The sequence below is a fragment of the Thamnophis elegans genome, chromosome 1, assembly GCF_009769535.1.
Source record: "Thamnophis elegans isolate rThaEle1 chromosome 1, rThaEle1.pri, whole genome shotgun sequence".
Taxonomy (NCBI): Eukaryota; Metazoa; Chordata; class Lepidosauria; order Squamata; family Colubridae; genus Thamnophis; species Thamnophis elegans.
In genome coordinates this window covers 63,341,019-63,367,968 of record NC_045541.1, presented here as the reverse complement: position 1 = coordinate 63,367,968, position 26,950 = coordinate 63,341,019, and the positions used below count along the sequence as shown (strand labels likewise).

The 26,950-nt window shown below is 40.4% G+C and overlaps 1 protein-coding gene across 1 annotated transcript in view; it reads right to left on the bottom strand.

Annotated features, from left to right (window-relative positions):
- The window catches only part of VIL1 (villin 1), a 33,100-nt gene extending 13,344 nt beyond the window's left edge, over positions 1-19,756 (bottom strand). The window contains exons 1-12 of the mRNA XM_032217290.1: positions 19,293-19,756; positions 17,084-17,177; positions 13,535-13,609; positions 11,625-11,821; positions 8,707-8,815; positions 8,232-8,342; positions 6,297-6,499; positions 3,469-3,547; positions 3,113-3,211; positions 2,162-2,315; positions 1,762-1,862; positions 376-513 (exon numbers count right to left, since the gene is read on the bottom strand). Coding sequence (XP_032073181.1) covers positions 376-513; positions 1,762-1,862; positions 2,162-2,315; positions 3,113-3,211; positions 3,469-3,547; positions 6,297-6,499; positions 8,232-8,342; positions 8,707-8,815; positions 11,625-11,821; positions 13,535-13,609; positions 17,084-17,177; positions 19,293-19,414 — 1,482 coding nt within the window. The 5' untranslated portion in view covers positions 19,415-19,756. The remainder of the gene's footprint in view (positions 1-375; positions 514-1,761; positions 1,863-2,161; positions 2,316-3,112; positions 3,212-3,468; positions 3,548-6,296; positions 6,500-8,231; positions 8,343-8,706; positions 8,816-11,624; positions 11,822-13,534; positions 13,610-17,083; positions 17,178-19,292) is intronic.
- Between the last annotated feature and the right edge of the window lie 7,194 nt (positions 19,757-26,950).

The following is a 26,950-nucleotide window of genomic DNA, read 5'->3' as shown; positions in this document are numbered from 1 at the left end:
TTATGCCTTGTGACCAAGCTCATCTTTGGTTAGGATTCTTTTTAAATACTTTACTAATTTTAAGGGAATAACATCAAATACTTAGAACTAAGGAAAAATTTCCTGACAGGGAGATCAATTTATCAGTGGAACGACTTGCCTCCAGAAGTTGTAGGTGCTCCATCCCTGGAGATTCTCAAGAAAAGATTGGATAATCATTTGTTTGGAATGGTATAAAGTCTTAAGCAGAGGGTTGGACTAGAAGGCCTCTGAGGTCCCTTCCAGCTCTATGATTCTATTTCTAAAGGATTTCTTGAGTGACATTTGATTCTCAATCTATATCCTCTCTACCTATGCTGCATTTTCATTCTGTCTGTCCTTTCTTTGCATGCTTACCTGCCAAATGTAAATGATGTAGTGTATCTTGTTATAAACTAAATATTTGTAGAGGATAAGGTAGCAGTCACCACTGTAGAAATGCCCGAAGTTGCGACCCTCTACTGGTGCTAGTTCTAAGTTCTCAATTCTCCAAACCTGTCAAGGAAAGTACAACATTAGAGCAAGATGCCTATTATGTAAGAAAATAGAATCCTTTGTATAATCAATTACCATATGTTTCGGAGTATAAGACACACTTCCCCCCCAAAAGAGCATGGAAATGTTGGTGCATCCTATATACCAAATACAGATATTTTTGGCCTTCCGAAGCCCCACCCCGCTTCCCATTTTTATGAAAAACGGGCCATTTTTATGAAAAACGGGGATGTTTTTTCCCTTCCCCCACTGCCCCAGAAGCATCCTGCAGGCCTCAGCAGGGGTGGAGGGCATTTTTGCCTTACCCCAGTCTTGCTGAAGCCTGCAGAATGCTCCTGGGAGCTGAGGAAAGACAAAAACTTTTTTTTCTTACTTACCTCTTTGAAATCTTGGTGTGTCTTATGCACTGGTGCATCTTATAGTCCAAAAAATATGGTATGTGGGCAAAGTTAACATGAAGGATCCCCATGACTGGAAACAGAAGGTTTCGTGTCTCCCTACTCAACTATAAAAACCACATCCTTCACACTATGGAAAGTTAATCAAATTTTGGAAATTGGGATATAGGACAGTGTTGTGTGCAATTAATGATTTGCTGTGCTTATTTTTTTAAAGGGCAATAAATTAATTATTGGTGCAAAATAGAAGAATCTCCACTTTAATTCAAAACAAAATACCTGTCTACAAACTCAAATTTAACAATTGTGGCTACAGTGATATGCTTCAATATGGATGTTTTGGCTTAAAGTTTCAGACAAAAACAGCTGAGTAAAATTTCTACTGTCATGAATATTGGGAAATAAGCAACTGCTGTACCATAGTTGAAGGCTGCCATAAGATTAGGAAAAATAATCCTGAAACATATGCAAATTGAATAAATGAACTTTGAATTGAACCAATGGCTTCCTTACTGCAGAAGCTTGATAATCTCCCACACAAGTGTAGAAGTTCGTTATTTAGCTAAAATCTTTCATTTCTATATTTTTATCAAATGGTCTTCAAGGAATATAACAGATGCTAGTACAAACAAATCTTGCTGATGAAATTGGAACATAGCAAGATTCATTATTTTCAATAAATCAATTGGTCCATGGGCTGATACTAATTTTAGACGATCAAGTGGTGTGCTTTCCTCTCTTTACTGGATGAGTCTTTGTACCTACATGGCATAAATGTTGCCACTCCTCAACTAGTGGAATCACTGATACAGGTACTATATTATTTTAGGAAAACAAACATATTCCTTACCTGTGTCTCTCCAGAACCATCATCAACCATCTTGTGCTGGGCAGCCAGATCTGGCCTGGCATGCAAACTATTGGCATCAAACTTCACCTGCTCCACCTTGGCTGTTGTAAGGAAAATAGAGAAGGTTAACAGGTAGATAGGCTTGAAATGATCAGCTCTTTTGTGCAAGCCCAGATTGTTACATGAAGAGTAGATAGCAACAAGATGGAACAGGTTTTGATTATGTGGATGGAATATGTGAGAAGGTATTTAATATACAGTAAGTCTTCTACTGTTTGTCACCCTCTAGTGATTATACTATTATTCCGAATGCTACAATATAATCATGCTGACAAAGAACCTGTAGTAAAGAAGGGTTGAATTCATACTTGACACAAGCTGCCTCTGCTCTAGTGTTTACCTATTTTTCCAATTGTATGAGTTTTGCCAATGCCAGTGGTTTGATTGTGAACTGTCCATTTCTGAAACAGCTGCCTGAAAACAGCCGATTCAGCGCCATCATTTTCAGTCTCCACACTAGTGGTAGGTGAGTAGTTTTTTGCTTTGATGAAACCCTGAAATGGAAAATATGAATATTCACAATAAGAATCATACTCTTCCATAGGCAGCAAACAGTTTCATTCAAGAGAACTTATTGGTTTCCTGTAAATTATCTAAAATAGGAACGTATTTAAAAAGAATTGTTTTCAGTAAAGCATTTATTTAGAATTATTTGATGAATTATAATTCAGGTATCATGCCACAAGAAATTCAAATAATCCTTGGATCATTTTCTTTTTAAAAATGCAACTATTTAAATATTTATGGGTTTTTTTTGCTCATTTAGTGGGGAAAAGAACTCAAGATTATCTTTTATCTAAACATAATTTTTCTTCCTCATATAGTGGTATTTCTCTTTGTGTCATAAACTGTCTCCAATTAATTCTAGTAAGCATTAGTAGTTGTTCTTCACTTAACATTTCATAGACAGACATTTCATATTCTTTGAGGAATCTGCATTAATATTTCCTGGAATTTGCTGCCCAAACCAAGAATATTCTTGTAAAAATTCCTACTATTAGGAATAGAGGAAGTTTTCGTTGCATGTTATATACTTTCTTGTTTTGTTTTATTGATATCTACCCAATCCTATGAAATGAAAAAGGACACAAAGAATAAAGACAGGTTGTAATAGCAATATTTTGGTTCAAAATCATATGGATGATGATGAGTCAGTAGAACTGCAGTCCCTTTAAAAGTTAGGAGAAAAAATATGGAAACACTTTCCTAGTATGGCCACGATTCCTGAAACTTTTCTGTTATGGTCCCAGCTGTGCCTCCATCCCAAAGACATTTGTCCATCTTCACTCACCAAGGCCCTTGACAGGGCCTGCTGCCTCTCTTCCTTGCTGGAGTGTTTGCCCTTCCACACGAAGATCTTCATACCACCTTGGTCCAAGATATAGCAATCCTAACAAGAGAAAAAGCAGGTTCCCATTTTATGGTTGTTCTATTAGGAGTCTACTCTGTGAACAGAACACCTTTTTTTCCTGTCAGTTATTATTGTCAAATTCTCTCTTAAAGAAAGTGCACCCTCTTTTGCTTCTCAGTTTGAGATTGAAGTGGCAGTAGAAGGTGTCCGTTTATGAGAGTTGAGCACTGAGGTATTTCATTACTTCTTTCCTCCACCAAGAAACATGCAAGCTCAGTTTCAAAGAAGTCCCTTACCTCATGCTTCAGGAGGTCTTGGGTAAGAGGCTGGATAGCAACTTCCTGCACAAGTAGATTCCCTTCTACATCAGAGACACTTGAAAGAGAACAAAGTGTTGTCATAGAACAAATATTACAACAGGGGACCTCAATCCCTGGGTTGCAGCCCACTACTAGGCCGTGTGCCATTCAGAACTTGGCCGTGGAAGCAGTCTATAAGTGTCGGTGCACGCCAGGGGTGGGATTCTACCGGTTCGGCCCTGTTCAGGCAAACTGGTAGCTCCGAAATTCAGGTGAGAGCGAACCAGTTCGCTCTGACCTTTAGGTGGGCCTGCCACCGGCCCCTGGGCTATACCCACATATATTTCCTTGTTTTCTAGCCCAGCTGATAGGCACAGCAGAGTGGATTGCCGCACCTCAGCTGTTTTCCTGTGAACTGTACACACATATGTAGCTTGCGTCAGGTGTGTCAGGCGTGCGCACACTCAGCAAACCAGTTGTTAAACTGGTAGCAGTGGTGAGTTCTGGATCCTGTTGCAACCGGTACGGTGCAACAGGGCCTGGTGGCCACCACATGAACACATGCAGTGCACATGCACACACGCAGCACACGCATGCGTCCTTACCTCCTGTGATGCTCCGCGATGCCTCCTCAATGCTCCAGCTGCTCGGCGGAGTTTCAGGCAGGTGCTGTATGCTCCGTGCACAGAAGCACCAAAGAGCTCAAATACAAGTAAGGACGGTGGGCGGGCGGGCGGGCTCTCTGGAGCACTGGAACGGAACGGTGCCCGGTGCTCCCGGCAGGCACCGGTACACCCGTACTAGGGCGTACTGCCTGCAACCCACCACTGGTGCACCAGTACATCCCCGCTTAAGAGAGCAGCGGGTAAGTGGGTGTGCATTCCATTTGTGTACACACGGATGCACAAGCGGAGCAATACAGGCATGGGTGCACCTGCCAGCCACTCACGTGAAACCATCCCCTCTCCCTTCCTGTGCCATTCCACAGAGCCAACATAAGATCTCCACAACAAAAAAATGAAGATTGGGCTAATATGTAGCATTATGGAGCCTTATTTTTTTTAAAAAATCTCACAGCTAGATTTACAAAGTTTCAGAGTGTGGAAATAACATAAATGACCCACATTAGATTTTTTTTCTTCTTCAGATACATGAACCATGAGTTCTGTCCCACATACAAAAAAATCTGACTTTTATATTACTTTTAAGCTTTCGTGTGATTATTTAGAAGAATAAATGCAAAGGACAGGGAAAAGAGGAAGACTCTTTTTTATGCTTTTGTTTTGTTTTATTGTCACAGTTGCAAGGAAATCTTCCCAAATATAGGTGGTCCTTGACTTATAACAGTTCATTTAGTGACCATCCAAAGTTACAACAGGACTGATGACCATTTTTCACAGTGATGACTTTTCCAGCACCCCCATGATCATGTGATCAAAATTCAGATGCTTGGCAACTGACTCATATTTATGACCGTTGCTGTGTCCCAAGGTCATGTGATCACCTTTTGCCACCTTCTGACAGTCAAAGTCAATGGGGAAGCCAGATTTACTTAACAACCAGCTTACTAATATCAACTGCAGTGATTCACTTAACAACTGAAGCAAGGATTGTCATAAAATGGGGCAAAATTCACTTAACAAATGTTTCACTTAACATAGTTTTTTTGACTCAATTGTGGTTGTAAGTCAAGGACTATCTGTATATGCAGTGTGTTTCCCAAAACACTAGTAGGCCAGGAAACCTCCGTAAGGCCTCTTTCCTGTGCCCATGGCCTTAATATTCCCTCCAAGATCTAAGGATCATTGTTTCTATTGTAGCCTTTCTCAAACTCTTTTCTTTCATGACCAGTTGTTGATGGGGGCTGGAGACTGATGCATTTGGAGGGTTGTTGTAGGCAGTGAAAGGTTGTTAGATGGTTTCCACCATTACTAAACCACCAACTACCAACATGGGTAGTTTTTATGAACTGAAGTTAAAAAACATTTGGCAACACTAGTATTGTTAAATAACAAAGGTGGAATCTTAGGTACTTAGAGTAACTATCCTGAAATCACTTGAAGTTCTATGGTTGTATGTGGAGATGAATCAGGATTGCCCATCCCAGGATTGCCCAATCCTCTCCTTGTGGCCTCCAGTCTTCTCTCTAATTACACTTGCCCATAACCAGCAGTGTGGCCTTTCATCACTTGGAGGTGGGAACATAAAGCATTTATTAAATAGCATTTTATTCCTGTAAATATCCTCTAATATTTGGTATAGGTGCAAGAGAACAAAATAGTGGGTTCACCCACATGTATCATATGACATATTTGTATTATTGTCACGCTTACCATGTTTCTGCCCTCATCTTTCCAAACCCATTAAGTACAGCCCCTATTCAGTAGAGAGTTATCTAGCTAATGCAATGTCACTGCAGAATAAGGGTAAAAATGCTTTACAGGGAATCTTTGTTTTTTGAATAGTGAAGAAATTATCATTCTCATTTGCCCCTAAAGATTTGTCCTTCTTTCCTGCAACTATAACAATAGCACTGAGACTTATATACTGCTTCACAGTGCTTTACAACCCTCTCTAAGTGGTTTACAGAGTTAGCATATTGCCCCCAACAATCTGAGTCCTCATTTTACCCACCTTGGAAGGATGGAAGGCTGGGTCAACCTTGAGCCTGGTGAGATTCGATCTGCCAAACTGCTGGCAGATGGTGATCAGCAGAACTAGCCTGCAGTGCTGCACTCTAACCACTGCACCACCATGGCTCTTATTGTCCATGCAACATCTTTTTCTACCTCAGGCTCCCAGCACAGCATGCCAGTAATACTCACTGGTAGAGCTTCAGAGAGGATTTCAGTTTCTGGTCCACTACTTCATCTGAAATGGCCGGTTGGATGTTCCTCTTCTCTCCAAGCATATAGAACATGATTTTCATGAGTGCAGGAGATGCATCTTCATTTTCACCATCCACTATAGCCACCTGTGCTCGGCCACCACGCTCTCGGTCACGAATGTCCTTGGCTAGATTCATGCCCTATGAAAAAGGTCACCACCCCAAGTCAACGTCAGAAGTTGCAAGAGAAAATCAAAATAATGCTGAACTAATAAAGAGATTCAGAAATAAGACTGGGTATTAGGTTGTGGCTCCTAAGACTGGGTATTAGGTTGTGGCTACATGCTTGTGTAACACACACACACACACACACATATACACACACACAGAGAGACTAAGAATTGGGCAACTTCAAGTAATTCATAGAGATCTCTGAATTTTGAAGCAATCATACAGCAGATTCCTTGACTTTTGATTTCATTCCTGCTACAGGAAGAAAGTGAGTATGACTTTTTTTCATGCAACAGAATTTGGACAAGGGCAAAAATTTCTGAAGGAAGTGAATTATGAGAATGTTGTTCAAAGTGAATTGTTCATGGGTGTAGAAATAAGCAAGAAGCTAGTTAACATATGGAAGACAAGGAAAGCATCAGCTTTAAAATGACTAGATTGTGTCACTGCATTTCACTAAAATTTTAATTTGGTTAAGCTATATTACTGAACATGTAGCATGTACTGTATATACTAAAAGTATTCTTCATACTCTCTGCTCTTTATTTGTGGTATTGATTCAAAAATGCAAAAGGCATTTCCTGAAAAATCTTAGGTCCCGAATATGATGAGAGGGAGGGGAGATAAGTTGCTAAGGGGGAAATTTCCAAAGATGAACCATTTGCAATATTTCAGCAATCTCTATTTCTTTTCTCTCTTTTTGCAAATTCACATAAGAATTAAAAGACATTTCAATATCTTGTGGTTAAGAATACCTATCAGAGGAATAGAATAGACAAAAATGACAAAAATAGTTTTTTGAATGCATTGAATTTATGAATGGCTGTTGAACTACTATTCCTGAGTTGCTGTTTGCTTCCAAAGTGAAGTATTTCTCAAGATGATTCAATAACTATTCCATGGCATCCTTTAAAAAAAACAAACGGGTTTTTTAATCCCATTGTTCTGTTTCCTTTTTTTTTCTTTAAGTGGTTTATATGATCACCCATCTCAACACAGAGAATATCGGTGGCTAACAATGCATAAAAATATTCCAACAAACCCCCCCCCCCCCAATATAACCAAATATCAAAAAAATATTCTCCTACTGAAACAAAACACAGATGATACACTGGTAGTGGCTACATTTGCTCCCAATTTTATTTCTAACGTGTATGTTCTGTTGGCATTTATGGCAGTGATGGCGAACCTTTTAGACACTGAATGCCCAAACTGAGTGCGCATGCCCAAACTGAAAGGTGTGCTTGCGCGCATGTGAATGCATGTAGGCTTGAATGTGTGCCTGCAGGTGCAGACATGTGCAAATGTGCAGACATGCATGCGCATGCATGGACATGCTCACACATACATGGACCAGCTGGCTGGAGGGGAGCAGTGCATCCCAACACTGGCAGCATGGCAAAAGGTAAGATATTTTCCTTTCGTGAATTTCTGTTTCGCTGTTTGCAGGAAAACAGAAGCTCACGGAAGAAACGCCACGGAGATCTGACCTGGGGTGATGGCACATGTGCCAGCAGAGAGGGCTCTGCGTGCCACCTCTGGCACGCGTGTCATAGGTTTGCCATCACAGCTATATGAGATCTTGTTTTTGGATTTTAGGTATCAAATTTCCTTATACCCATCATTGCGCAAAGCTCAAAATCCAAACGCCTCTTTCCTGACTCTCTACCCAGCTTCCTGCATTTCCACCTGCCCCACCCACCTTCAGCCGTTCCAAGCGGTTGCTTTCAGGCCCATTCCACTGGATGATGAGCTTCCCCAAGTCCAACAGGAAGACATCTCCCAAATTGAAGCTGTTCCAGTTCATCTCCACCTATTCAAGACAAGCAGCAGAGATGAGAGACGACTAAAAGTAAAAGAAGCCCAGCTGTATTGTTAGGGAAGGATGTTCTGGGGTGGGAAGGAGGAGAAGCCTTTACCAAGGACAGAAGCACAGCGTTTGCAAAAGTAGTGATCGCATGGCTTTTATCATGAGGATAAAAGTGCTAGTACATCTAAAAAAAATAAACATTTCATAGAAGATTTGTATCATGCCAGTGTACAATGATGAGTATGATTTTAGCACCTTTATAAATGGTAAAAGCATCAAAAGGACCAGGTATATTAACCCAGGATCTTTCATTAATAGCTCATCTACTAGTCCTTACCATCCCCTTCCCCATTGAGCTCTGACCTACCTCTCCAGCCACCACATTTTTCTTCCCCTTGACATGCAGTAGCCGTTGCACATTGTACGTGTTGGTTTCCACATGTTTCATGCCCGAGGCCACACCACCCTTCTTATAGCTGCAGAAGAAATACAAGGTTCATATTGTGGGCTGCAAAAGACCTAACTCCACCATGATAATGAGTTCAGTCCTCCACAAAAGGAGGAAAAATCTTTCTCCAGTTGTCGTATGTACAATAACCAGATTTTTTTTTTTACTCTCTAATTCCCTTGTATGTCTTCATGTTTTCCTTGCTTTCTATTTCTATCTTCAGACCATTCAGGCAGTCAGCTTTTTTTCTAAAGCCGCTTCTTGTCATAAGCATCACACTAAGTCGTAAAACCGCATGCTCATTTTTGTGTGAGCCTAGCCATTCTGAATGGAAACTGTGATGTGTTGCTGAGCATGTTGTGTGAACCCAAGTATAGCCTATCCAACAAAAAGTGGCTAAGCATGTTGGATTTGGACCACATATGAACTAAATCCTAATAATTGTAAATCCACAAATATTCATACTCGTGTTTTCCCCCAAATAAGACCATGTCTTATAATTTTTTGCCACCAAAATGCACCAGGTCTTATTTTTGAGGGGGAAGATTTTGTCCAGTGGCTCACCTCACTTGCATGAGTTGCCAGCTGCCTTCTTTTTACTGTCAGAGGCCTTCAGGAACTTCTTCGGCTTCAGATAGTTGCAGCCAGGCCTTGGGCCCATTTGTTCTGCTGCAGCCAGCAAGGCTTTCCTAAAGGCTTCTGTAGCCGATAAAAGAGCTCTGGATCGATCCTCTGGAGCTCTGTTATCAGCTACAGAGGCCTTCAGGAAAGCCTTGCCGGCTGCAGCAGAAGAAATGGACCCAGTATGCGAGGCCTGGCTGCCACTATCTGAAAGTAAATAGTAGGGCAGCTCCACCTCCCCCATCCTTACCCTAGCTTAATTTTTACTTGTGCACCCTGGAGTGGGTGGGGTCTTAATTAGGGCTTATTTTGTGTGTGGGGGTTAGGGCTTATATTGGGTGTACATGTAAAAATCAAGCTAGAACTTACTTTCTGAGTAGGTCATATTTTCGGGAAAACACAGGTATATTAAGTTCTACATAAAACATTCAGCTTCTGTGCAATTCTGTCAATTGACATGAGCTCTGGTGGCACAGTCATTAGAATGCAATATTGCAGGCTACTTCTGCTGACTGCCAGTTGCCTGCAATTTGGCAGTTCGAATCTCACCAGGCTCAAGGTTGACTCAACCCTCCATCCTTCCAAAGTGGGTAAAAGGAGGACCCAGATTGTTGGGGGCAATACACTGACTCTGTAACTGCTTAGAGAGGGCTGTGAAGCACTGTGAAGCGGTGTGTAAATCTAAATGCTATTGCTATTACTGTACTACTTTCTTCATACAGAATTCAAATAATTCTGTATAATACGTAATACACTGACTCATCTGAAAGATGAATGCATTTTTTGCCCAGGTTCGCCTGGTGCGCCAGTTGCGGCCCTACCTGAACCGGGAGGCCCTCACAACAGTCACTCGAGCCCTTGTGATCTCTAGGCTGGAATACTGCAATGTGCTCTACATGGGGCTGCCCTTGAAGAGCATCCGGCGACTTCAGCTAGTCCAAAATGCAGCCGCGCGAGTGATTGTGGGCGCACCACGGTTCGCCCACATAACACCGATCCTCCGTGAGCTGCGCTGGCTACCTGTTGGTCTCCGGGTGCACTTCAAGGTCCTTCTTACCATCTATAAAGCTCTCCATGGTAGTGGATCTGGCTATTTGAGAGACCGCCTTCTGCCGATTACCTCCCTCCGTCCCATCAGATCACATAGAGTAGGCCTCCTCCAAATTCCATCCGCCAGTCAGTGCTGACTGGCGACTACGCGGAGGAGAGCCTACTCAGTTGCAGCTCCGATGCTATGGAACAATCTCCCCGTGGAGATCCGCACCCTCACCACCGTCCAGGCCTTCCGCACAGCCCTCAAGATCTGGCTATCCCGTCAGGCCTGGGGATAAGACTTTACTCTCGCCCCTCCCGAATGTTGAATGAATGTTGGGGTTTTTTTATTGCTAATTATTTTTATTCACATTTTCTTTTTGTGTCTTGTCCTGCACTCCCCTCCCCTATTATTGTAAGCCGCCCTGAGTCCCCTCAGGGAAAAGGGCGGCCTATAAATGCTTAATAAAATGAAGAAAAAAAAATTTTTTTTTCCATATCTCATTGCAGCAGTGGTGATACCTTTATTCTACTTCTGTTAAAATGCCCTGTGGCTTGTTCCAAAGATTATGACTGTCAGCTTGCTTTAAACAAGCAATTGAATTTATTTAGGAAATTGATCAGAGAAAATCTTGCTATAATTTTATTTTGTGTTTTATTTTTGATTATTTTAATAAAATAAAATATTAATTTATTAATATTTTATTATTTATTTTATAACAAATAGTTATAAACAAAAGATAAGGAAAGAGAATCAGGAGTGGCTAACTCTTGATTCTCTTTCCTTATCTTTTGTTTATAACTATTTATTTTGGAAAACTTTTTTAATATATTGGATGACCACTCCAAGCACATAACAAAATTGACTTGACTTCACGATCCCACTACTAAACCAACTCTAAGTTTCACCCTACAACCCTGGTAACTCTACCCATCCAAATTAGTTCTGTTTTGTTTTGTTTTCCTTAATTCCAAATATTGGAGACCAAAATTGCATATAGAAAACACATGAAAACAGACATGTATTTTTAAATCCACACCAGAGCTACTTTGGGCAATTGTTGCTAGTCAAGATGATCAACCTGTTGATCTGTTCAGCATGGACAGCTCTACTCTTGGATGAAGAAAAAGAAACCAGAATTATGCAGACTGGTCCCAAAAGGATGGCAGAGAGCCTTACGTACACAAGGCCTTGCTTGAAGTGACTCCGAAATGTGTCACTCTCATAACTTTGAATCTCACGGTACTGTACAGCAACTCCACCCAGGTGCTCATCCATTTGTGTTGTGTAGATGGCAGCTGCACCTTGTTCATCCTGAGATGATGAACTGCCCAGCCAGAAATGGATGTCATAGGTGAATGTATTCTGAATCTTGTGTGTCTGGATTAGTAAAGAAGAATATTAGCTAATATCAAATCAAGTATGTTCATTTCAAAATGCTGAACTCAGTTCTGTAACCAACACAGAATAATCACCTGTGATGAATAATCATGATTATTAAGGAAGCTTGCTTACTATTATGAATAGCAACTCACTGTTGCATTTCACTTATATTTCTCTGGTTGTTATACAAAAATCCCCAACCCCTGACCCTATGTAAAGACAATGGGTAAAGTAAATAATTTGCTTTCAATTAAAAATATAGTACAATAAATAATGAAGTAGATCAGTTATCTTGTTTTAATGCTCAGCTGTCTCGGTAAGCTTGTAACATTTAAGCATATGCAAAGGAATAAGGTATTGCAGGATTTGGGCTTTGATCTAACTCAATTTTTTCTATGCCTCTACCCATTTCTTATACTAATATCCACATTTTGGGTCATTATGACAATAATCCAGAATATATACAATGCAAAGAGATGTACTGTATATGCTCACATTTCACAAATAATAAAAAGATGGAAATGAATAGAATATGAGAAATAAATTTTGAGTGTCCATCCTAGTTTTTGGTCAAATATAGTTTTCAGTACAGTTTCCAATAAGCAAAAAGTAGAAGAGCTAACATTTAAAGAACATGTAATAGCTTTTGAAATAAATGAGAGCTACCGAAGCTTTTATTTATCACTTGACTTTAGACTGTTCAAAGTATTGGCTCTTTTTGTACTTAAATACTTATAGTAGATTAAATGAAGTCATTGGAACATTCTGTAGTCAATTCCAATTAAATTTAGCTCTAATCAATTATCTTGTAGTGATTCAAAAATAATCTTTTTAGATAAGGCAGAGACAAATTATTATTCCTAGTTTCAGTAAGAGTGGTATTTAACCACACCTGAAAACTAATGCCAGAGATGAGCTTTGAACTGGGCGTTTGATTAATTACAGTCTTCTCTGCAAAACCTCCTGCATCAGCTTTCAACAGTTTTTCACCTATGTGCAGATTTTAAGTGAGATTATGTACTCATACATTTTGCATTATATACTACAACTACATAATATATAACACAGGTGTTATATATATGTGGCGGGCAAGCGCACATGTGCACACAGCTCTATTTACCACATGCAAATGGAGTGTGTGCACATGCTCGCACAGCACTTGTGCAAAGGAAATGTGTGCGCATGCATGCCCATTTCATGGTCCTGTTCCGAATGGCTCAAGGCTCTGTAGTGGCCTGCAGCCCAAGGGTTGGGGGATCCCTGACATATAAAATCAATATAATGAGCCATCATGGCAAGTTTTGACAAAAATAGTAATAATAGAACCAAATTATATTTTTTGACCTAAAGAAATGATCAAAAGATGGAACCTAAATAGGTGTAGTTTTGAAAACTACCTGCCATTTAATGAGAGTTATGCATAAGGCTATCTGGCAGATAGCCCAGTGTTAATTTATAACCAGTAATAAGAGTATGTAACGTTCCTCCTGTTCTAATTCCGCACTATCAGTAGTACAGGATTAGTTGAACTTCCCGTGTGAAAAAGCAAGCTTTGCATATGTGTGTCAAACGTTTTTAGATTTGTTCCTAGTCATGCACAAGCTTCCATGTAAGCCACCTTCATCACTCTAAGCTTATTATGTCCCAGCATTCAGCCCCCACAGTTCATGGGCTATGAAACACCCCTCTCCTTTTCTCAGCTCTTTTTACCGCAAGCACAATATAGGCATCCCCTTCATAGAAGTTCCCGTAGGTCTTGGGTGGTATGGGCACCATCTCCATGTTCTGGAAGGAAAAGGGGAAAGGAATCAGGAGACTTTTAAAAAAAAAATATTTCTCATACACAGTTTACTCCTCGACTTACAACACAGTTAAGCCCAATTTCCATTGCTAAGCAGGCGATTGTTAAGTGAGTTTTGTTCCATTTTTATACATTTTTTTGCTACAGCTGTTCAGTTAATCACTGCAATTGTTCATGAATCATGTAGTCATTAAGTGAATCTGGATTCCCCCATGGACTTTGCTTGCCGGAAGCCGGATGGGAAAGTTACAAATGGTGATCACATGACCCTGGGACCATGCAACTGTGATAAATACATGCCAGTTGCCAAGTGCCCAAAATGTGATCATGTAACCATGGCAATGGTCATAAATGTGAAAACTGGTCATATAAGTCACTTTTTTCAGTGCTGTTGTAACTTTGAAAGGGCACTAAAGGACTGGTTGTAAGTTGAGGCCTACCTATATTCTCTCTACTGTTCTGCTTGTCCTTCCAGCAAGTTTCTTCGGCTTTTAAAATATATTTTTTCTGTCCATGAAGATTCTCAGTCATCTAGGTCACAGTTGTCCCAAAGGTGCTTTTCAAAAGATAACTGGACTTTCTTGGGTATTTTTTCCCCCTTCTCATCCAAGAAGCTGAAGAACTGAAGAAGCTTCTTGGATGAGAAGCAAAACATCTTCTAGAGAGAAAAAATACCCAAGAAAGTTTAATTGCCTTTTGAAAAGCACTTTTGGAACAACTTTTTCTGCCCTTCACTTGAGTCCTATATATTCATCCATATTGCAGCTGGATAATGTTCAGAAATACCCTCCTTCTCCTTCAGAGAATTCCCCTAATTTTTGTACAGGATCTCTTGAAACTCCTGATTTTTCTTAATAGGGAGAGTGATACAGAATAACATTCTCGGCCATTCTGATTTATTTATGCCATTTCATATTACCTGAGTTTTAGACGGCTCTAAGCCATTTATACTTCAACAATGTACTTCAACAATGCACATCATTAAAACCAGTTATCCAAACAACACAATGGTCATCATTGTGTAAAATAACAAGCATTATACAATGCACTCTTTCTCCATCAACATTCATTCACAGCTTCGCATTCTTGTTCTCTGAAGGCATTCCAGAATAAGTTAAAAAAAGTTTTTTTTATGAGCCATCACAAGGAAAGGGGCAGTTCCTGGCCCTGAATGGAGCTGTTTCATAGGAGGGGAGCCTCCACCAACATGCCCACTTCCCTGTTCCCACTGGTCAGGTCTCCTAACAAGCAAGCAAGTTTGGAATTGGCCAATAAATCTTGATTGCTTTGCTTAGCCGCAAAATGAGATCCAATTTATTTTAGAAAACCATGCATGCAAATAGCATCTGCTTGAACCTAGAGATATTGAAAGAATTGTGCTGGTCAACAAGATGGGATAATTCAATCATTTCCCCCCTTGCTGCACTTGCAGGAGGATCCTTTCTTTAAAGCTGCCTTTTGCACGGAGAGAAAAACCCCTTCTGTCTGATGTGAGGACTATCATAACTTGACTGCAAAAGTCCAGGCAGTCTCTAGGTGGCATCAAGGCCTTTGCTACCAATTAATAGTTGCCTGGATTTTACAGCCCATACAGATAGTCTAGGAGTGGGGGCTGAGCTTAGCAGCTGAAAACTGACAGCCAAGGTTCAAGACCCGAAACGCTGCATGACAGAGTGAGCTCCTGTTACTTGCTCCAACTCCTTGGCCACAGCAATTTGAAAGCCTGCAAGTGCAAGTAGATAAAAAGGTACCACTTTGGTGGGAACAATGTATCGTGTTCCTCATTGTATAGCGATGGTAGCCACACGAGCACAGAAATGTCTTCGGACAAGTCAGGATCCCTGGGCTTGAGATGAGCACCTCCACTCGCCCCCCCCCCCCAGTCAGACACGACTGGACAGGGAAACTCACCTTTACCTTACAAATACTTACTTGACTTCTATCATAATTGAGACCAGAATTTCCATCGTTAAACAAGGCAGATTCTAAATAAGTTGCACCCAGTTTTACAACATTTTTGCCATCGTTGTTAAGTGAATCATTGCAATGGTTAATTGAATGCTGTGGCCTTTAAATAAATCCAGCATTCCCTATTGACTTTGCTTGCTGGAATTTGGCCAGGAACGTGGGGATCACATATAAACCCAAGAGGCTGAAAAGATTGTAAGTATATGTCAGATGCCAAGCACCCAGTTTTGATCACATCACCATGGGGCTGTGTCAGTTGTAAATGCGAGAACTGATTGTAAATCACATATTTCAGTGCAATTGGCATTTTGAACAGTCATTAAATGAAGGGTTGTAGGCAGTGGTGAGTTTCAAATTTTTTTAGAATCTCTTCTGTAGGTACGGCCTGCTTTGTGGGAGTGGCTTGCCAGCCATGTGACTGGGTGGGAGTGGCTTGCCAGCCATGTGACTGGGTGGGCGTGGTCAACTTGTAAAATGTGGTGAAACTCACTTAACAACACTCTTGCTTAGCAACCAAAATGTTGGCTCAGGAACTCTGGCATTTGAAGCATGCAAGTCTTAAAGCTGTAAAGTTACAAGACCCTTGCACCCCTAACCCTTTAGAAAAAAAACCCAGGGGTGTTCAAACTTGACAGCTTTAAGACTTGTGGACTTCAACTCCCAGAATTCCTCCTCTCGCTCTTCATCTTGACGATGTGCGGACAGGCTGGGGAGGGAACTGGAATCAGTTCTAAAAGGCACTGCAGATTAGTGGAACCTCTTCTATAGAAGAGCTTAGAACTGGCAGGAACCCATCCCTGGTTGTAGGTCAAAGTATAAGGTAACCCAACTTAGCATATTTTACTCTATAGAGCAGGCTAGTCACAAGAGGCTTCCTGTATAAATGTCAAGTCAAATATGTAGAGCAGAATTGAGTTGGGAACCATGACAAGAAGGTGGATGAGGGGTGGGGGCAGCACTTTAGCCCTGCTGAGTCTTAACCCTTTCCCTGACTGCTACCTACATCTTTACAATTTTTTTCCTGAAAATTGTTTCCCATAAAACATGGCCAGATTATTTCTTAAAATAGCAGATTAATTATCAGCCATTGAGTTACTAGTGTAAACAGTTCCTTCTATTTTTCCCCAGTTTGCATTAGTTTTTGTAGTTATGATTACAATCCATAATAAAATTATTATAAAAGCCGAACAGATAAGGCCAAAATAAACATTTAAATTTGAATTTATTAAGTTTAGCCAGTATGTTCGGTCTTGTGTTTTAAAGAATCCCATTTTTTGTAATATTAATATTAGATTTTGGTAACACTTTTTTGATTTTCCTAAAGCTGGCTCCATGCTTTGGGAAGCTACAAGCTGGGTAGTTCTTGTGTAACACTTTGATGTAAAATTGCCACCAACTAGTTTCTTCTACATAGACATCTGCTCATTGTTCTATGGAATACTGTCCATCCATCCACATGGGTTTTTGCGCATATTCACATTCATTCTCACCTCAATTCTCCATATTTGAAGTCCAGGTGTGGTTTTGTTCAGAGTCTTGGTGACTTTGGTATTAAGTTCCGGCATGGTGACTAATCCTTTGTAGCTGGATTTTGACATGGAATGGAATGGAAAAGAACATTAGCAACAGCCCAGGTCAAAAATAGTATGTGCCAAAAGACATTTGAACTTTCCTGATGTAACTCAGCCAGCTTTGGAATCCCCAACCTTCATCTCTACAGTACTTGATTAGTTGAATATTGTTAATTAATTTACCGTATTTATTTTTTTAAAAAAGACATACATGGAATATCTTACCATTTGTATTCATTGAGCTCATGCACTTAAATGAATGCTACACACTTCTTCGGGATGCTAAACCTGTATAGCTTGAGCATCAATAGTTAGCAAGTCCAGTTTTGGAGAATTACGATCTTAATTATTAGGAAGATGAAGTCAATGAAGTATGCATCTTAAAAGAGACAGGGAGGACACAAGATTTTGTCTTTAACTACTCTGAAGGTTTCTGGGCATTCCTTTAAGCATTCTTGGGAATTTTCCAGTAAGGAGAAAAGTTCCAGTGTAGGATATCATTATCCCTGTGTTTAATACACAGTACTGCTGCAGGACCTTTGTATAGTTTCCTTATGTATGTGCTTTTTCAGTAACATACCAGTGGTGAGTTGCAGGCGGTACACCCGGTACGGGCATACTGGTGCCTGCCAGGAGCACTGGGTACCGTTCCCGTATGGTGCTCCGGAGCGCCCACCTGCCCGCCCGTTGTCCTTACCTGTCTTTAAACTCTTCAGCTGAACTTTATATCAGGGTTCAATATAAGAAGTAGGGCTAATCAACTGTGGCGAAAACAGCTAGTCCTTGACTTACAACCATTTATTTAGTGACCATTTGAAGTTACTATGACACTGAAAAAAAATGACTTATGACAGTTTTTCATCTGTATGACCATTGCAGCATCCCCATGATCACATGATCAACCTTTGGGATGCTTGGCAACTGGCATGTATTTATGACAGTTGCAGTGTCTCTCGGTCCTGAGATCACTTTTTGCGACCCTCAAATGGAGCTCAATCCACTTAAGAACTGCAATGCTGTTTTACAAATGCAGTGAATCACTGCGGCACGAAAGGTAGTAAGATGGGGCAAAACTCACTTAATAACTATCTTTCTTAGGTACAGAAATGTTAGCCTCAATTGTGGTCATAAGTCAAAGATTACCTGTATAGTTTAACCTGACTGATAAGAGAGACTTAAAAGCATCAGCTGTTGTTGGGAGAACTGGCTTTCCAATATCTGTCAACCCATTACCCATCTGTGGGTTGCAATAGAGCAAATCTAAGCAAATGCAGCTATTATCTCATTAGGCTCCCTAATTTTCAAATGACAACTTTCAGAGGAATCTCCTTACAATCCCACGGAGAGATTTGTTCACTTGGTTCCTTCTGAATCTGAGGCTCTTCATTCTGCAATTTTATTTTATTTTTGGCCAATTCCCTTTCATCCAAAGCATGGCCCAACCCATCTATGGTCTATGGGAAGTTTCTTCCTTCCTTCCTGAATATGCATCTTCCCTTCTCCCTCCAAAGGAAGGTCCACACTGATTCTCCAGCTGGACTGTGTGGCTAGCCTTTGTGCTAACACAATTGCAAGAGGGGTCCTTGGTGCTATCTGAGCTCGCTTGCCTTCTGGCAGAGATTTCATTACCCAAACTAGGTGACATCAACAGTGCCCTGATGCTGTTATCTAGTTTAGGTAATGAAACGTCTGCAAGGAAACAAGTGAGTTCAGAGAGCACCAAGGACCCCTCACTTCAATCCTGAGCTACAAATATTCTCCTTTATCGGAACAAAATTAAGAGTTATGCAGGAGGATTCTGCTATCATCAATTCTCATCCTGGGAGAACCGATGACAGCACTGGAGCTCAAGAGATGACAGCGGCTCAAGAGAAACCTCCTGTTTGGATTGTAAAACTTGTGGTTTTTCTCAGCTATCACACTGCAAACACAAAGCTTTCAGTCCTTATCTTGGAGCAGGGCAACCCTGGTGTTATATAAACCAAGTTGGAGCAAGGACAATTTGGGGTCAGGCTCCTCCAGAATGCAGCAACACCCCCCTCAACCCACTCCCCACAGTTCCTGATCAGGCCCAGTGAGGCCGGTGCCAGGAGCCGTCTCTCTAGATTCCCCAGAACAAACTTCTTACCTTGGCTGTTGTGTCTGCTTAGTGGGCACGCAGCACCTTGGAGAAAGAGTGTGCCTGAACAGAGGAAGTGCCAGGACGACCTTTGTCCCTTCCTTCCCTCTGTCGCCACCAGCTTTTGCCATATAAGGGCAGGAATGCCTAGGAAGGAAAGAAGGAGAGCCAAAGTCCCTGCAGATCCACCTGAGTTATGTCCTTGGCGTGGGTAAGATCTAGCTTGCAATTGAGGCTACTCACCTGTCTTCCAGAGAAAACTTGCCTTACCTGTGACCTCCAGAGAAACAAATGCAGCCTGCTTGCCACTTGATTTTGGTAACACCCCACTGCCACGTTTTTCAATCCTGGTCAGAAAAGATGGTGGATGGTTTATTGAGTGTTCTTGAGTAGTCGAAAGTTTGCCTTCAGACTGGCTGGTCATCATTTCATTGCATTTAATTTACTCTTCCTCCTTGGTCTTTGTCTTCCAAATCACTAATTTGGAAATAACAAACCAGATGGTCAGTTGCTCCACTGAGACTCAGGACAAATCATTTTCTTCATAATAGCAATATACTCCCCAAGGGAACGATGCTTCTGTTTTTTAAAAACATTATAATTCTGTTTGTCTTGTTTCGTTTATATTATTCTTATGTTACTTTTTATTTATTACTTATTAATTATATTTCGATCCTGCTTTTCTTCCAAGAGCTCAAGGCAGCTTACCAGTATATGGGGCTATCCCTGCAATTGATTGCCACAAGATTGATGAGATGACTAATTGGTCCAAAAGTCACAGTGAGTTTCCATGTGAAACTAAACCTTCCCAGGCCAAGTCCAATATTTTCACCATTATGATTGTTTTGGGATTAGACAGGCTGGTAACCATTTTGTGAAAGAACATTCATGAGAATTAGGCTCACTCTTTATTATTGACCCTGTGGGCATAAATCTAATTTATCTGCTGTGGAAAAATTACTCAAGAGTAAAGATCGTTACAAAAGATAAGCAGGCCAAAACTGCCAATTGAAATATAGGTCCAGATTTTCTGAGAGTTAATAGCGTACAAGAGTCCACGATGAATCAAATCAAATATTTTTATTACGATCATAGATCAGAAAAGAGTACAAGGCTGAACCATTGTCCTCTGGGAAAAGTTCAGTCTTTTTGTCTGAAGGCAGTAGTAGAACGTCATAGGGAGGAGACAAAATGCCAAAGGGAACGTGACACTGTGTAGACCAGTAGCAAATACTTTCTCTGTGGCCTCAAATTTCAACAGCTCAACAACATCATAGTGTTAGTAAATCCAGTATTCTTAGTAATATACATGCAAATGATTCCTGCCTTGTCTTTAGAATCTTTTATTTTCTGCTATGTTCCACCACACTGTGGAACATCATCTCCCACCACCACCCCAGGCAGTGCTCTGCGCATATGCAGAAGCAAAAAAACAAGATGGCGGTGCTGCCCGGAGAACCAGTTCGGGGGCGTGGCAGGCCTGGGTCGCTGCCGGTTCCAGCGACCCAGGATGCCAAACCACTACCAGTTCACCAAACCAGTCCAAACTGGTAGGAACCCACCACTGACCCCAGGTGAGACTGGCCCCATCCTAGTTGTCCTTTCAGATGTCCCTCAAAACCTGAAGTTCCAACAGGCTTTCGGGTTTGAAGGAAATGGTGATTTAATGAAGGAGCCTCGTTGTTTTTAACTTCTGATGCTCTCTTAGCCTTTTAATAACAATAATGTTTTAATTGTGGATTTTTAAAAAAATATTTCATTTTTTTTATTGTATGCCACCCAAAGTCAGATTTTTGTGCGATGGGCAGCGACATAAATAGGATAAAGAAATAAATAAAATTTATCAAGTTTATGAATTTGATTTGGTTTTGCAAAAACATTTTCCACAAATGTTTTTATAACAATGTAATCATAACAATTGCGGGTGAGACAGGAATTGTCCTTTGGCACTTTTCATACAGCCTGTTCTTAACATAGTATACTCTTTCAGAGTATAGTATCTATATTTACTGAACAATGGCATTCATGAGAGTCCATCTTTTCTCTTTTACCCCGAAAGGTTCTAGTTTATTCACATTTCGGTTCTAGAATCTAGTGTTACAGCTCTTCCTGGATTGTATTATTTTAGAGGACAGGAAGGAAAATGATCTTTGGAAAATCAATAGATATAAGGAAGGAACTTTTATCTGTCCAAAATATTCTCCGTTCAAGAAGAGGGAAGGAGGGAAGGGTGGGAGAGAGAGAATTTGCAGAAGGGAAATCTGCGTGGAAGAACTTTCAAATAAGCTGAAGTGACTCTAGTAACCTTTTATTTATTTATTTATTTATTTCATCAAACATGTATTAGATAACATATATAAGTATAAACATGATTTGAATACATGAAATGGATATGAATAAAAGGGAACATTAGGGCAGGGACGGTAGGCACATTGGTGCGCTTATGCACGCCCCTTACAGACCTCTTAGGAATGGGGTGAGGGTTGACAGTAGACATTCTAAGGTTAAAGTTAGGGGGGGTTGGGGAAGAAACCACTGAGTCAGGTAGTGCATTCTAGGCATTGGCTTTGTCTAAACCTTGACTAAACCTTGTGGATTAGTTCTACCACACAATTTAGTAACCCATTGTCCTCAAGTCCTCTATGGTTCTTTGAACATATACTGAATTGTCACATAAAGGCCGGAGGATGTACATAGACATAGTGACCTATATTTCTTTGTATATGTAAGAAAAGATTCTGTTTATCTTATCTTCACCATTAAGATAGTAGAAATAAATCATCAAATGAAATTCTTACAGTTGCTAATTTCTATTAACTCCCTGGGCCAGCAGGCAGAAGGCTTTCTGAAAAGCAAAACTGACCAAGTTCAGGACTTCCTGTAATGGTGTATCTACAGAACATTTAGGTTCAGTGCAAAAATAGCTTCTTCCTTGCCCAGAAATCTTTGTGGACAGAATAGTCTAGTCAGAAGGAACCCCTGCCTACCCATTCACTTTTTCCAGTGTAAGAAACCAGATATCTGTTGGGTTCTTGGTATCCTCTGAAGAAGATTCCCTTTCGGCAGACATTTCATTACTAACTTTGGTAACATCAGAAAAGAAGCAAGCTCAGAAACCAACAAGAAGCAACTCATCCCTGAGTATTATATGTTCCCCACTATAGTGCCACAAGCAATAAGGAGCAACCAGATCATAGCTATAATATAGGGACATTGTCTGATGATATGTGATTTTCCTATAATGGGAAATATCAGATACAGAAGATAAGGATTTGTAATGATTATATGGAAGACAAAAAACCACCTTGACATACAGGGATTAGTTGGACTGGAATCTGTGGATATTCAGCTATTCACCCCTAGCCATGGAAATTCACTGGGCTATTATTTTAATAGTATTGTGTTATCTAAAAATGCAAGGAAAGAACATTATGTATGTTGTCTTAAGCACCTGAAGGAAAGACAAGGTACAACTATAATGGCTGAATAAAAGAATTAATTGTGACAATTAAGTTTGTCATGTGAGGATAACAAAGAACGCACTATTAACATTCTTTCACTGCTACAGTCAAAATAGCCTGCTCTTTGAGTTTGTCATTCAAGGTTTAAAAGTTTGAGAAATGGAATACGTACACATCTCTTCCTGAAAATGGGAGGCATGACATGTACTCCAAAATGATTAATTTTCACTCATACCAGCTAGTAAATGAAAATATGTCCACAATGATACTCTTTTGCAAATGGGTGCTTTTCATGGTCAAAACCTAGGAAAAGTTCACCTTGTCTTAAGAAACCAAAAATCGAAGAAGAGACAGGATAACTTATAGGTCAAAATAGTGAGTGTTCTGATTTTAAAAAAAAAATATTAGTCAGTAACTGTGTTATTCCTTTGTGCTATTATTTTGCTAACCATCAATCTCACAAAACTGAAATCAAGATCATGAGCGTGGTGTGTTCAAACAGGACATTTAGTGAGTTCCTCAGTGCAAATGGTGTAACTTGCATGTTGCCATTAGCAGAGAGAATGGGAGGGGACAGACAAAAGAGATATATGCCCCTTGTTACAAAGTTAAGTACAGGTGAAACTCAAAAAATTAGAATATTGTGCAAAGGTTCATTTATTTCAGTAATGCAACTTAAAAGGTGAAACTAATATATGAGATAAGACTCATTACATGCAAAGCAAGATAGTTCAAGCTGTGATTTGTCATAATTGTGATGATTATGGCATACAGCTCACAAAAACCCCAAATCCACCATCTCAGAAAATTAGAATATTACATACAATCAATAAAACAAGGATTGTACATAGAACAATATCGGACCTGATGAGAGCAACTTTTGCATCTCATTTGGAAACCAAGGACCCAGAGTATGGAGGAAGAATGGAGAGGCCAATCAAGCACAGTAATCCCATGGTCATTGAACCAGTTTTTGGTGCTTTTGGCAAAAGTTGCTCTCATTAGAAAAGAGGACTTTGGATCACTGTGCTTCATTAAGACCAGGATCAACGCAGCTGTCTACCAGGAGATTTTGGAGCACTTCATGCTTCCTTCCGCAGATAAGCTTTATGGGGATGATGACTTCTTTTCCAGCTGCCCACACTGCCAAAAGCACCAAAACCTGGTTCAATGGCCGTGGGATTACTGTGCTTGATTGGCCAGCAAACTCACCTTACCTGAACCCCATAGAGAATCTATGGGGCATTGCCAAGAGAAAGATGAGAGACATGGGACCGAACAATGCAGAAGAGCTGAAGGCCGCTGTTGAAGCATTCTGGTCTTCCAAAACACCTCAGCAATGCCACAGGCTGATAGCTTCCATGCCACGCCGCATTGAGGCAGTAATTGCTGCAAAAGGGGCCCAAACCAAGTACTGAGTACATATGCATGCTTATACTTTTCAGAGATCCGATATTGTTCTATGTACAATCCTAGTTTTATTGATTGCATGTAATATTCTAATTTTCTGAGATGGTGGATTTGGGGCTTTCATGAGCTGTACACCATAATCATCACAATTATGACAAATCACAGCTTGAACTATCTTGCTTTGCATGTAATGAGTCTTATCTCATATATTAGTTTCACCTTGTAAGTTGCATTACTGAAATAAATGAACTTTTGCACGATATTCTAATTTTTCAAGTTTCACCTGTACACACTCAGAGTAGAAAGATCACTTCTTAAAAGTAACCCTTCAAGGGAGAGGCTGAGCAACTTCAACAAGTCTGGAAGAACAAGGATCCAGAATTGATAATTAAAGGGCAATGTAAGAGAGATTTTTTTTTGAGTATTTCTTTAAATGGAGAAGACTTGGCAGAGTTGTCTTCTAAGGCAAAATGATAGTTTGGGAGTTTCAAGGAACACCCTGGCTTCTGTTCTCTGGTGGCTAACCCACCTGCTTATTCCAATATCAACCAGCTGTTCCTCCTTTTATGGCACCAATAAAAACAAACAGCAAATGGAGAAAACATTTATGATGTTGACTCTGCCCAAGCCTGTGGACTCTCTACTTTATTTCACAACAGCTTAGAAGTTAATTAAAGCATGAAAAGGGCCAGATAGTTAATGGACCTCACATCTCATTATATTTCTGGAATAACTTTTTTTCTCAGTTAACTTTGTCCTTGATACTGTGTAGGCATGTCCATTCAAACTTCCAAACTCATGTTGATAGATACTATTGTGCAAAGGGATATCTGGTAGGTTATCCTGAGCTACAACATGCACATGGATACAGATAAAAAGTTGCATTACGTGGAAAATGGAAACAAAAGTAAATAAAGTAGATGTGGGAAGAGCATAAAAATGAACAGATGACTGAGCTGTCCAAACAACTAAATAAATGCAAACGGTTGAAGACAAACAGCTGAAAAAAGTAATATTCTGATACCTTTAAGGCTGATTTTTTTAATGTATTCATTTGTTTGTTTGTTTATTCAGTTTCTATATCTGTCCATCTCAATCCAATTGACTTATAGCATAAGCTTTTGTGAACTACCATCTACAATCATCACACACATGATTTTTTGGGATAGAGAAATATTCTGTAACATTCATCCCTGAATTGGATGAATGTATACAAACTGGAGAAATTGGAGGAAAATGAAATGTAAAGTCTGTGAAATTGTCTCTCAATGCTAACCACCAAAGATAACAACTGGGTGTGACTGAGACACTCCTGCACTGATGTGCTGATTCTAGTATTGGACACTTCCTCTTAACCACTGGCCTCTGACCTTTTAACCTGGGCAACAAGTTCATGGCCGTACACAAAGATCCCCCCTCTTGCTTTGTAGGGGTGGGGGAAGACAAAAATTTAGTCGTGGTAGCTTTTATGCCTCCACCCGCCCCCCTTCATTGTTTCTTTATTGCATTTCCTTCTTTGAGGACATCCTGCTGTGTCCTAGCTGTGTAGGGAGAGAAGCAAAACATTAACTCCAGTTGCTCCTTAAAAAAATGGCCCTGGGGTGGAATGGGTGAGGAATGGTGTCCAGGCATTGCAGCCTTTTGCCTTTAGAAGGGAGGGGAAAATCCTAGAGCTGGGCCAAGGTGACAATTCCCTCCAATGCAATATCAGTCACCCTGCAACTCAAAAAACCTCCAAAGCTCTCCTTATCACCCATCCTTTGCAACACTAGCAGGGAGAAATTAACAGATTTCAGAGTGATGTAGTATTTGTAGGTGGCGCAGTGGTTAAATGCAGCACTGCAGGCTACTGCTAGATCAGCAGGTCAGCGGTTCAAATCTCACCGGCTCAGGGTTGACTCAGCCTTCCATCCTTCCGAGGTGGGTAAAATGAGGACCCAGATTGTTGGGGGCAATATGCTGACTCTCTGTAAACCGCTTAGAGAGGCCTGAAAGGCCTATGAAGCGGTATATAAGTCTACTGCTATTGTATATGAAAAGGACCTTCAAATGTATTCCATTCCTCTTAAATGGCCAATTTCAATCCTCTCTAAAATTAATAAACAGATAAATATAAAATGGCAATTTGGCAAGACAAATGTTCATTTTAATAGATCCCCAGGTAACAATGAAGTAGGTATGTGACATGGTGTTACTTTCAGCTTCAAGGTTACAGGAGAATGCTGTTTCTGTTGTCCTCTCCATTACTGATCTGCATTACTGGTGCCCTCTGCATTATTGGTCCGCACAGCTGTTTAGCCATGAAAATCAACAACAGAAGATTTTTCTTTCTACTAAGATGTCTATTAGCTTCTGCAATGTTTCTAGTTTTATTCCCTGTTGAAATGTAGATGGTATATTAATTATAAATTCGCTTTGGAGGTTTGGAAATAGGTGACTATACCCTGGAGTAAATTAAACTCTTTCCTCGCATATACTGCTTGCAGGCTTATTTTGACCACTGCTAGGCTAAGTAATATGATACCCTCCAAATAATTTGGATTTCAATTCTCATCTACCATATGATATACCATATTTTTTGGAGTATAAGATGTACCGGAGTATAAGATGCACCAAGATTTTGAAGAGGCAAATTAAAAAAATAGTTTTTGCACTCTGCAGATCTCCCCAAAACAGGGCCATTTTTTGTCAAAAAAACCTGGTCCGTTTTTTGCTCATTTCCACCCTCCCCAGCCCCCAGGAGCACTCTGGAAGCCTGCTAGAGCCTATGCATGGCCAGTCTGGTGAAGGGGGTGA